At 47.6% G+C, this 11629-nt stretch overlaps 1 protein-coding gene across 1 annotated transcript; it reads right to left on the bottom strand.

Moving 5' to 3' along the window:
• Positions 1 to 617: 617 nt before the first annotated feature.
• LOC125517162 (TPD1 protein homolog 1A-like) lies at positions 618 to 2952 on the bottom strand. Its single transcript, XM_048682370.2, has 4 exons — positions 2692 to 2952; positions 2213 to 2390; positions 1619 to 1726; positions 618 to 1323 (listed from the first exon to the last, which is right to left on the bottom strand). The coding sequence occupies exons 2-4, from the start codon at positions 2376 to 2378 to the stop codon at positions 935 to 937; spliced, it is 663 nt and encodes a 220-aa protein (XP_048538327.1). The 5' UTR covers positions 2379 to 2390; positions 2692 to 2952; the 3' UTR covers positions 618 to 934.
• Between the last annotated feature and the right edge of the window lie 8677 nt (positions 2953 to 11629).

Here is an 11629-nt window from a genome sequence, read left to right as displayed (position 1 = left end):
CCGCAGACCGCCATCGCCCATGTCGCAGACCGCCCGCTTTGCTGTTTTGCCACTGCACGGAACCGATCGCTGCGGCTGGGACCAAAGGCAGCAACCCATTCACGAATCACGATCGAGGAGGTGTTCGAGCCCCCCTGCGACGACGGTGGGTGCATCTACAGTAGCCCCACGTCATCGGTTACTGGGAGGAGAGCCCAAGGAATCCCACATCCAGCTACGGAGCCTTGCGCATCCCGAGAGAAAAGGACATCACAGTCCAATTAATGTACCCGTCACAGTGCTGTCAAAGCCCCATCGAATCACACATTGCATGTCACGCACACAGACCCATGCACAAAGGAGGCGAGAGAGGTTTTGCCCAGAAAACACGACTCGCACGGTCACGCGGCTGTCATTCGCGTAGCCAGCTAGGGCTAGCACATTTACAGGCTACGCTTGCTACAGTAGGCTACACACGAGCCACACGGCGTAGCCAGCTGCACTAGGCTACACACGAGCCACACGGCGCAGCAGCAATTACGCCCTTGTGCCTAGGCAAGAAGGCAGTCCATCCCACATGAGAAAGAACACTTGCACACAGGGCCGGGAAAACTCACCCAAAAGGAGAAAGTAGACAATGCACACGAAAAGGACTTGTCGCATTTACTTGACTTGCCAAAAACACGGTAGAATTTTCCCCATCCTTGCCCAAAAAGACAGCTCCGGACACGTCGAGGTGTCACGGTTGGTCTTTTTCGCGTACCAAAATTTGCCTAGCAGCTAGGGAAGAGAAAAGCCAGCCAGTTACTTACACCTATACCGATCGCCGTATTGCCCTACCACTGTCTAGCTAGGACGAGTACGTAATAACATATCTGAGTTTATACGTATTTAGGCTACGCACGCACGTACGTGCTACCTCTAGCGCCGTACGGTGTGTAGAGGGTAGGTAGTGCTAGGGGGAGGTGGCCGCGGCCGGGTCGACGCAGGTGGCGACGGCGACGGAGAGCTGGTAGGGGAACGAGTTGGAGTACTCGAACGAGATGGTCTCGCCGGCGAGGAGTGGCTGGCCGTCGTTGAGGAGGCAGTCGTCGCGCGCGAGCCGCCGGAACTTGCGCGGGTCCACCAGGCTGACGGAGCTGAACCAGCCGCACCGCACATGGATGCCAGCGATCGCGCAGTCGCCGTCGCCGCCTGAGCACCGGTTCATCACATCCACCGTGTACGCCGGCACCCCGCTCGGCAGCGTCGTCCCCCGGCCCTGGTAGATGGCGATGTCCTCCTTGCCGGCGCAACCCTCGTCCACGCGGTGCGGCCGGACTGCGCCGAGGTCCACGTCCGTGCCTGCAAAAAGGAGACGGCCCCACATGTCATTCACTGCGCAGGCAGGGCTAGGACAGAATGGAATGTGAGAGATTTCAAAACAAGATGGAATCAATGGCCAACTGGCATCAACCCAAAGGGCCCGTATCCGAGGACAAAGCAAAAGAAGGGCGCTGGGCCCACGCGACAGGCTCAAAGTACCCCCACGCCTGCGCGGGCAGAAGCAGAACCAGGGTCCACGAGTGCAGACACTGGTCGGGACGAGAAGGCTGGCCAAAGCATCATTGACCGGATGATCGGAGGGTGCATTAACTACCTGCCGGGCGGAGGACCTTGCGGGGAAGGACGGCGCGATATGGCGGGCGCGGAGGAGCCGCCGAGGAGCCGGGGGTAGGGGCGGGAGCGGCGGGCGTCGGCGAGAATCCTGCAGCAACAGACGGAGCCAGGAAAAATCGTTAGCTCAGGATTCGAGTGCAAACAATAGGCAAGAGTAGGACTGCGCGTGTGCTACAGTACATAGATGGACATGGACAGACAGGATGGACCCGGTCATGAACTTGGAAAGTAAAGCCACCCGAAGTAGAACGACGATCTTCTTTCCAACAAACAAAATTTCCAGATTAATCAAGTCCCGGGATCTTAACAAACACCCGAACCACACGGAGCGCAGGAACACTTCGTTGCGATTTATCAGAAAATCAATCCTTGTAAAAGTAGTACAATGGCACCGCAATAAGTGCTAGTTGGGGAGGAATTTAGCCGAACGCGTACGAGGGTTCAAATCGTAACGCGAGTCCGTGTGATTTGTGAATGGAAAAAACGAAACGTCCAGACGAGTAGTACTGCAACATGGAAGCCTGTGGCAAAACAGAAAAAAGGAGAGGGAGTGTTGAGAGACAAGGTTATCGACCTGCGTCGACGGAGGCGGGCGCTAGAGAGACGGAGGCGGGCGCGAGGGAGACGGAGTCGACGGACGCGGACGCGAGGGAGACGGAGCAGAGCGCGGCGAGCAGTACGACGGCCCATGCTGCGGTCGCACGAGCCGCCGGCGTAGCGGACGAAGAGGACGCCCTCATCTCGCTGAGACCCTGGGATAAGACGAACACCAGAGGAAAACATGGAGATCAACGACAATACAGATCTAACAAGTCGACATAATAAATAGCAGCAGCGATGGAGGAGGCAGCAAAGCAGCAGGTAGCAGCGTCGGCACGGTCGGGCCTCGCTCGCCGCCATCGGCTCGCCCCTGCGGGAGCTCCAATCGCCGCGCGCCTCGGCGGAGAACGCTGCGGCGGGACACGCGCGTGCACGCCTAGGGGTTCACGCGCCACGCCACCAAATGGGCCGGGAGCGGGAGACAAGGAAGGAGGAAGGCGCTCGCGTGCGTACCTGGAGACGGGCTCGACGACGGTGCGGCTGTCGCCGGCGAGGACTGCGCGCGGCGGCTGCTTTGCGGGGTGGCGTGGCCGGCGGGTACGTCCGTGCGGGAGAGTAGTAGTATCTGGTAGGGGCTGGGCTGCCTCCGAGGCGAAATAAATCTCTCTCGCACGTGTGGGGCAAGCGGACGAGGAAGGGAATGTGGGTGATGCGGCGGTGGAATTGATAGAGACCCCTGTAGCGTGCGCGCCGCCAACAAGGGAGGGAGGGAAGGGGCTGGGTTTGGTTTGGGTTTGGGCGCGGTGGTGGGGTGGGGAGGGAGAGGGAGGGGAGGCCCAGGCCAGGGGACCAAACGAAAGCGATCCGGTCTGGCTCGCTTCTGGCCAAGGCAAAAGTGTGTCATGCCGGGGGAAAAAAGCTCTGGGCGTTTTTGGCGACTTTGCTGGCTGCGAGAGAGCTTTCTTTCTCTGCTGCTCCTTTTGATCTGTTGCTCCCTTCCGGTGGATCGACGCCCAGCTGCTCTCTTTTGCTGTTCCCTTCCGTTGCTTCGACTCCAGTTTCATTTTGAAATCGTTTGGACTGGACGACGGATGGTGGAAGGGGGTTCGTGAATTCAGTAGAGCGGGAATGTTGCTTTTTCATGAATACGCAAGATTCATTTCATTAACAGGTAGCGAGTGAAACAACTACGAGCGGCAAGTCACAAAACTACCTAGTTTTTCTCGCAAAAACAAAACTACGTAGTTTAGCCTTTTCTTTTTCGCTTTGTGCGTTTTTAAGTTGTGATATTGGGCCGCACCGGTCAGGATATTTATTTTTTTGAGCATCAGTACAGACACAAGCGCTCATATACACGCGCATACACTCACCGCGCATCGCCGGAAATCCTGAAATAAATCCAGGAATAATGCGAGCATCAGGATTTGAACCCTAGTGAGTTGGGGATACCACTGTCCACCTAACCAACTCAACCACAGGTTGATTCGCACCGGCCAGGATATTTAGGGGAGGAATTAACTCGAGGTTACCCCTTGTGGGGACTTCTGGGGTCATTTTGATGACTTATTTTTGAACATCAGTATAGACGCAAGCGCTCATACATACGTGCATACAATCACCCCTATGAACGCACACACGCACATCCTATCCCTATGAGCACCTCCGAGAGACTGAGCCGGTATGTCATTTTGAAATTTATGAAGTCATCGTAGGCGCCTTGTCGTCGACGGGAACGTCTCCTCCCACTGAAAGTGCATTGCCGAAAATCCTGAAATAAATCCAGAAATAATGCGAGTACTAGGACTTGAACCCTGGTGGGATGGGGATACCACTGTCCCTCTAACCATCCAACCAAAGGTTTGATGACTTGGGAGCACGACAACCAGTGCGTCTAGTCGCCCTCACATGTTCCTGCTAGGTGCATCATTTGGATTTTTTTTATTTCTCTACACGTGTTTTCATATTTTATATGAGTTTTTTGGGAGGTTTGACTTTTCAGTTTTCGCCTAGTTTTCCTAAATTTTGGAGAATTTACTCGTATTTGCTTCTCGTGTAAGCAAATTTATGCTTCCACAAGAAAAATCATGTAAGTATAGATTTGCTCCCGTAAAATACATAGTTGTGCTTCTCAACAAAGAGAAAATATGTCTTTTCATGAGAAGCACATATTTCCTTCTCGTGGAAGCATAAATTTATTTCCTCGGAAGCACAACTTCTCCGAAAAAGGGGGGAAACATGGTCTGTGCTCTAATTGCAACCATGCTTCCAGGCTTCGGTGTTCTCTTCCTTTTTTGTATTCAGTTTTTTGTGCAAATCTTTTCTTTTTGCTTTTCTTATTATGATAATGTAGAAATGCTTTTTCGGTTTTTGATTTTTTTTCCTGATTTCATTTTTTTGTTTTTTCGTGAAAAAAGTTCAACGAAATCTATTAACAAGGTGTCTAGTTTCGAAGACCTCTAAGCGACAAATCCAATAGTGAAAAGTGATCGATATTTGGGCGCATGGTTCAAGAGATAAAACGTTTTCAACAAAATGAATCTATGAAAAATAAAAATTCTCTGATTGCAATAAGTGGCGCACATGCAGCGCGTCATTTGTTAAACAAAGAAGGTGGGTGAGTGCCATTTGCAGGGGGTACCCCTTAACTAATGAGCAACTAACTCGAGGTTACCCATTTGAAGGAGATTATGTTGAGACTGGGTTTTCATCAAAATTGGGTGAACTTTATTATGCAATGCGTCTCAACTGTCAAATACAGAGTAAGGATTAATGCAGAGGAGAATGAGACCTTTAAGCCTACAAGGGGATTGAGGCAGGGTGACCCGGTATCACCATAAATTTTCTTGTTGTGCACGGCGGGGTTGAATGCTCTACTTACACATGCAGAGAAAAATGGAAATATCTTAGGGATAAAAGTTTGTAGAGATGCCCCGCCTATCACAAACCTTCTTTTTGCGGACGATTCTTTGATTCTAATGGAAGCAAACCAACGCAGTGCGGATGCTCTGAAGTCAGCACTAGATTTATACTGTGCAGCATCGGGTCAGTTGGCAAGCGTTGGAAAATCTAGCACTTTCTTTAGTCCCAATACGAAGGTGGAGATTAGAGAACAATTGTGTACAACGCTGAATACAAAGACGGAGGCCCTAGATATAAATATTTAGGTTTGCCAGCAAATGTGGGTGTGGATAAAACAGATTGTACCCAATTTTCGATTGAACGAATTGTTAAGAAAATTAGTGGGTGGAAAGAGAAATTACTGTCTACTGAGGGGAAGGAGATCCTGCTCAAAGCTGTGAACCAAGCCATACCTACATATGCAATGTCGGTCTTTAAAATTCCTAAAAAAAGTTATAAAGGAATCATTGACGCGACTAGGCATTTCTCGTGGGGAGACGAGGAGAACCAGACGAGGATGCATTGGATGCCCTAGTGGAAAATTGTTGGGGAACACAGTATTTCAAAAAATTTACCTACGATCACGCAAGATCTATCTAGGAGATGCATAGCAACAAGCGGGGAGAGTGTGTCCATGTACCCTTGTAGACCAAAAGCGAAAGTGTTTTAGTAACGCGGTTGACACCTTGATCTCCATCGTAGCATCGTTGTCGTCTCGCCAACTATTGCTTCTACGACTATCGCTACCGCTTAGTGATAAAGTAAAGCAATTACATGGCGATTGTATTTCATACAATAAAGCGACAACCATATGGCTCTTGCCAGTTGCCGATAACTATTACAAAACATGATCATCTCATACAACAATTTATATCAGCAGTCTTGACCATATCACATCACAACATGCCCCGCAAAAACAAGTTAAACGTCATCTACTTTGTTGTTGCAAGTTTTATGTGGCTGCTATGGGTTTCTAGCAAGAACTATTCTTACCTACGCATCAAAAGCACAACGATTTTTCGTCAAGTCTGCTGTTTTAACTTTCAACAAGGACCGGGCGTGGTCAAACTCGATTCAACTAAAGCTGGAGAAACAAACCCCACTAGCCACATGTGTGTGAAGCACGTCGGTAGAACCAGTCTCATGAACACGGTCATGTAATATCGGTCTGGGCCGCTTCATCCAACAATACCGCTGAATCAAAGTAAGACATGCTGGAAGCAGTATGACTGTTATCGCCCACAACTCATTGTGCTGTACTCGTGCATATAACATCTTACGCATAGACCTGGCTCGGATACCACTGTTGGCGAACGCAATATTTCAAAAAAAATTACCTACGATCATGCAAGATCTATCTAGGAGATGCATAGCAACGAGCGGGGAGAGTGTGTCCACGTACCCTCATAGACCAAAAGCGGAAGTGTTTTAGTAACGCGGTTGATGTAGTCGAACGTCTTCGTGATCCAACCGATCCAAGTACCGAACGCACGGCACCTCCACGATCAGCACACGTTCAGCTCGGTGACGTCCCTTGTACTCTTGATCCAGTTGAGGTCGAGGGAGAGTTCCGTCAGCACAACGGCGTGGTGACGGTGATGATGAAGTTACCGACGCAGGGCTTCGCCTAAGCACTACAACGATATGACCGAGGTGTGTAACTGTGGAGGGGGGCACCGCACACGGCAAAAAGATCAACTTGTGTGTGCTATGGGGTGCCCCCTGGCCACGTATATAACGGAGGGGAGGGAAGAGGTGGCCGGCCCTAAGGGGGCGCGCCAGGTGTGGGGAATCCTACTAGGACTCCCTAGTCCAAGTAGGATTCCCCTCCTATTTCCTATTCCTAGTAGAAGGAAGGAAGGAGAAGGAGGAGAGAAGGAAATGGCCCCCCAACCCTAACCCAATTCGGATTGGGCTTGGGGGCGCGCGCCAATCCTTGGTCGGCCTCCTCTCTTCCACCACTAGGCCCATGAGGCCCAATAACTTCTAGGGGGGTTCCGGTAGCCCCCGGTACTCGGAAACTCATCCGAAACGACCTGAACCATTCCGGTGTCCGAATGTAACCTTCCAATATATGAATCTTTATGTCTCGACCATTTCGAGACTCCTTGTCATGTACGTGATCTCATCTGGGACTCAGAACAAACTTCGGTCATCAAATCACATAACTCATAATACAAATCGTCATCGAACGTTAAGCGTGCGGACCCTACAGGTTCGAGGACTATGTAGACATGACCGAGACACATCTCTGGTCAATAACCAATAGCGGAACCTGGATGCTCATATTGGTTCCTACATATTCTACGAAGATCTTTATCGGTCAAACCGCATAACAACATACATTGTTCCCTTTGTCACCGGTATGTTACTTGCCCGAGATTTGATCGTCGGTATCATCATACCTAGTTCAATCTCATTACCGGCAAGTCTCTTTACTCGTTCCGTAATGCATCATCCCGTGGCTAACTCATTAGACACATTGCTTGCAAGGCTCATAGTGGTGTGCATTACCGAGAGGGCCGAGGGATACCCCTCCGATACACAGAGTGACAAATCCTAATCTTGATCTATGCCAACTCAACAAACACCATTGGAGACACTTGTAGAGCATCTTTATAATCACCCATTTACGTTGTGATGTTTGATAGCACACAATGTGTTCCTATGGTATTCGTGAATGAAATATGCCCTAGAGGCAATAATAAAGTTATTATTTATTTCATTATATCATGATAAAAGTTTATTATTCATGCTAGAATTGTATTAACCGGAAACATAATACATGTGTGAATACATTGACAAACAAAGTGTCACTAGTATGCCTCTACTTGACTAGCTCGTTGATCAAAGATGGTTATGTTTCCTAGCCATAGACAAAGAGTTGTCATTTGATTAACGGGATCACATCATTAGGAGAATGATGTGATTGACTTGACCCATTCCGTTAGCTTAGCACTTGATCGTTTAGTATGTTGCTATTGCTTTCTTCATGACTTATACAGGTTCCTATGACTATGAGATCATGCAACTCCCGTTTACCGGAGGAACACTTTGTGTGCTACCAAATGTCACAACATAACTGGGTGACTATGAAGGTGCTCTACAGGTGTCTCCGAAGGTACTTGTTGGGTTGGCATATTTTGAGATTAGGATTTGTCACTCCGATTGTCGGAGAAGTATCTCTGGGCCCACTCGGTAATACACATCACTTAAGCCTTGCAAGCATTGCAACTAATGAGTTAGTTGCGGGATGATGTATTATGGAACAAGTAAAGAGACTTGCCAGTAACGAGATTGAACTAGGTATTGAGATACCGACGATCAAATCTCGGGCAAGTAACATACCGATGACAAAGGGAACAACGTATGTTGTTATGCGGTTTGACCGATAAAGATCTTCGTTGAATATGTAGAAGCCAATATGAGCATCCAGGTTCTGCTATTGGTTATTAACCGGAGACGTGTCTCGGTCATGTCTACATAGTTCTTGAACCCGTAGGGTCCGCACGCTTAAAGTTCGATGACGGTTATATTATGAGTTTATGTGTTTTGATGTACCGAAGGTGGTTCGGAGTCCCGGATGTGATCACGGACATGACGAGGAGTCTCAAAATGGTCTAGACGTAAAGATCGATATATTGGACAACTATATTTGGATACCGGAATGGTTCCGGGTGAGATCAGGATAATACCGGAGCACCGGAAGGTTATCGGAACCCCCCGGGAGGTATATGGGCCTTAATGGGCTTTAGTGGAAAGGAGGGGAAAGGAGCAAGGGAGGGGGTGCCCCCCCAAGCCCAATCCGAATTGGTAGGGGGGCGGCCCCCCTTTCCTTCCTCCCTCCTTCCTCTTCCTTCCCTTGAACACTGAGACCGAAAGGTCGAGCGTGAATCATATAGTAGATATGATCAACATAGTGATGTTCACCATTGAAAACTACCCCATTTCACGTGATGATCGGTTATGATTTAGTTGATTTGGATCACGTGATCACTTAGATGATTAGAGGGATGTCTATCTAAGTGGGAGTTCTTAAGTAATATGATTAATTGAACTTAAATTTATCATGAACTTAGTACCTGATAGTATTTTGCATGTCTATGTTTGTTGTAGATAGATGGCTCGTGCTGTTGTTCCGTTGAATTTTAATGCGTTCCTTGAGAAAGCAAAGTTAAAAGATGATGGTAGCAATTACACGGACTGGGTCCGTAACTTGAGGATTATCCTCATTGCTGCACAAAAGAATTATGTCCTGGAAGCACCGCTAGGTGCCAAACTTGCTGCAGGAGCAACACCAGGTGTTATGAACGTCTGACAGAGCAAAGCTGATGACTACTCGATAGTTCAATGTGGCATGCTTTACGGCTTAGAACCGGGACTTCAACGACGTTTTGAACGTCATGGAGCATATGAGATGTTCCAGGAGTTGAAGTTAATATTTCAAGTAAATGTCCGGATTGAGAGATATGAAGTCTCCAATAAGTTCTACAGCTGCAAGATGGAGGAGAATAGTTCTGTCAGTGAGCATATACTCAGAATGTCTGGGTATAACAATCACTTGATTCAACTGGGAGTTAATCTTCCGGATGATAGCGTCATTGACAGAATTCTTCAATCACTGCCACCAAGCTACAAGAGCTTCGTGATGAACTATAACATGCAAGGGATGGATAAGACGATTCCCAAGCTCTTCGCAATGCTAAAGACTGCGGAGGTAGAAATCAAGAAGGAGTATCAAGTGTTGATGGTCAATAAGACCACCAGTTTCAAGAAAAGGGGCAAAGGGAAGAAGAAGGGGAACTTCAAGAAGAACATCAAAGAAGTTGCTGCTCAAGAGCAGAAACCCAAGTCTGGACCTAAGCCTGAGACTGAGTGCTTCTACTGCAAGCAGACTGGTCACTAGAAGTGGAACTGCCCCAAGTATTTGGCGGATAAGAAGGATGGCAAGGTGAACAAAGGTATATGTGATATACATGTTATTGATGTGTACCTTACCAGAGCTCGCAGTAGCACCTGGGTATTTGATACTGGTTCTGTTGCTAATATTTGCAACTCAAAACAGGGACTACGGATTAAGCGAACACTGGCAAAGTACGAGGTGACGATGCGCGTGGGAAATGGTTCCAAAGTCGATGTGATCGCCATCGGCACGCTACCTCTACATCTACCTTCGGGATTAGTTTTAGACCTAAATAATTGTTATTTGGTGCCAGCGTTGAGCATGAACATTATATCTGGATCTTGTTTGATGCGAGACGGTTATTCATTTAAATCTGAGAATAATGGTTGTTCTATTTATATGAGTAATATCTTTTATGGTCATGCACCCTTGAAGAGTGGTCTATTTTTGATGAATCTCGATAGTAGTGATACACATATTCACAATGTTGAAGCCAAAAAGATGCAGAGTTGATAATGATAGTGCAACTTATTTGTGGCACTGTCGTTTGGGTCATACTGGTGTAAAGCGCATGAAGAAACTCCATACTGATGGACTTTTGGAATCACTTGATTATGAATCACTTGGTACTTGCGAACCATGCCTCATGGGCAAGATGACTAAAACGCCGTTCTCCGGAACTATGGAGCGAGCAACTGATTTGTTGGAGATCATACATACTGATGTATGTGGTCCAATGAATGTTGAGGCTCGCGGCGGGTATCGTTATTTTCTCACCTTCACAGATGATTTAAGCAGATATGGGTATATCTACTTAATGAAACATAAGTCTAAAACTTTTGAAAAGTTCAAAGAATTTCAGAGTGAAGTTGAAAGTCATCGTAACAAGAAAATAAAGTTTCTACGATCTGATCGTGGAGGAGAATATTTGAGTTACGAGTTTGGTCTACATTTGAAACAATGCGGAATAGTTTTGCAACTCACGCCACCCGGAACACCACAGTGTAATGGTGTGTCTCAACGTCGTAATCGTACTTTACTAGATATGGTGCGATCTATGATGTCTCTTACTGATTTACTGCTATCGTTTTGGGGTTATGGTTTAGAGACAGCCGCATTCACGTTAAATAGGGCACCATCAAAATCCATTGAGACGACACCTTATGAACTGTGGTTTGGCAAGAAACCAAAGTTGTCGTTTCTTAAAGTTTGGGGCTGCGATGCTTATGTGAAAAAGCTTCAACCTGATAAGCTTGAACCCAAGTCGGAGAAATGTGTCTTCATAGGATACCCAAAGGAAACTGTTGGGTACACCTTCTATCACAGATCCGAAGGCAAGACATTCGTTGCTAAGAATGGATCCTTTCTAGAGAAGGAGTTTCTTCGAAAGAAGTGAGTGGGAGGAAAGTAGAACTTGATGAGGTAACATTACCTGCTCCCTTATTAGAAAGTAGTTCATCATAGAAACCGATTCATGTGACGTCTACACCAATTGGTGAGGAAGTTAATGATGATGATCATGAAACTTCAGATCAAGTTGTTATTGAACCTCGTAGGTCAACCAGAGTAAGATCCGCACCAGAGTGGTACGGTAATCCTATTCTGGAGGTTATGTTACTAGACCATGACGAACTCACGAACTATGAAGAA

Source organism: Triticum urartu, chromosome 1A, assembly GCF_056163025.1.
Source record: "Triticum urartu cultivar PI428250 chromosome 1A, HENAU_Tu73, whole genome shotgun sequence".
Classification (NCBI taxonomy): Eukaryota; Viridiplantae; Streptophyta; class Magnoliopsida; order Poales; family Poaceae; genus Triticum; species Triticum urartu.
The sequence above is the reverse complement of the archived record's forward strand: the minus strand, read 5'-3'. Positions and strand labels throughout refer to the sequence as shown.

Bases quoted from the DNA above. Each gene is read 5' to 3' on its own strand.
- LOC125517162 (XM_048682370.2), bottom strand. From the start codon at position 2,378: ATGAGGGCGTCCTCTTCGTCCGCTACGCCGGCGGCTCGTGCGACCGCA. The intron at 1,727-2,212 runs GTCGATAACCTT...CTGTTGCTGCAG, and splicing joins GCCCGCCTCCGTCGACGCAG to GATTCTCGCCGACGCCCGCC. The intron at 1,324-1,618 runs GTAGTTAATGCA...TCCTTTTTGCAG, and splicing joins CAAGGTCCTCCGCCCGGCAG to GCACGGACGTGGACCTCGGC.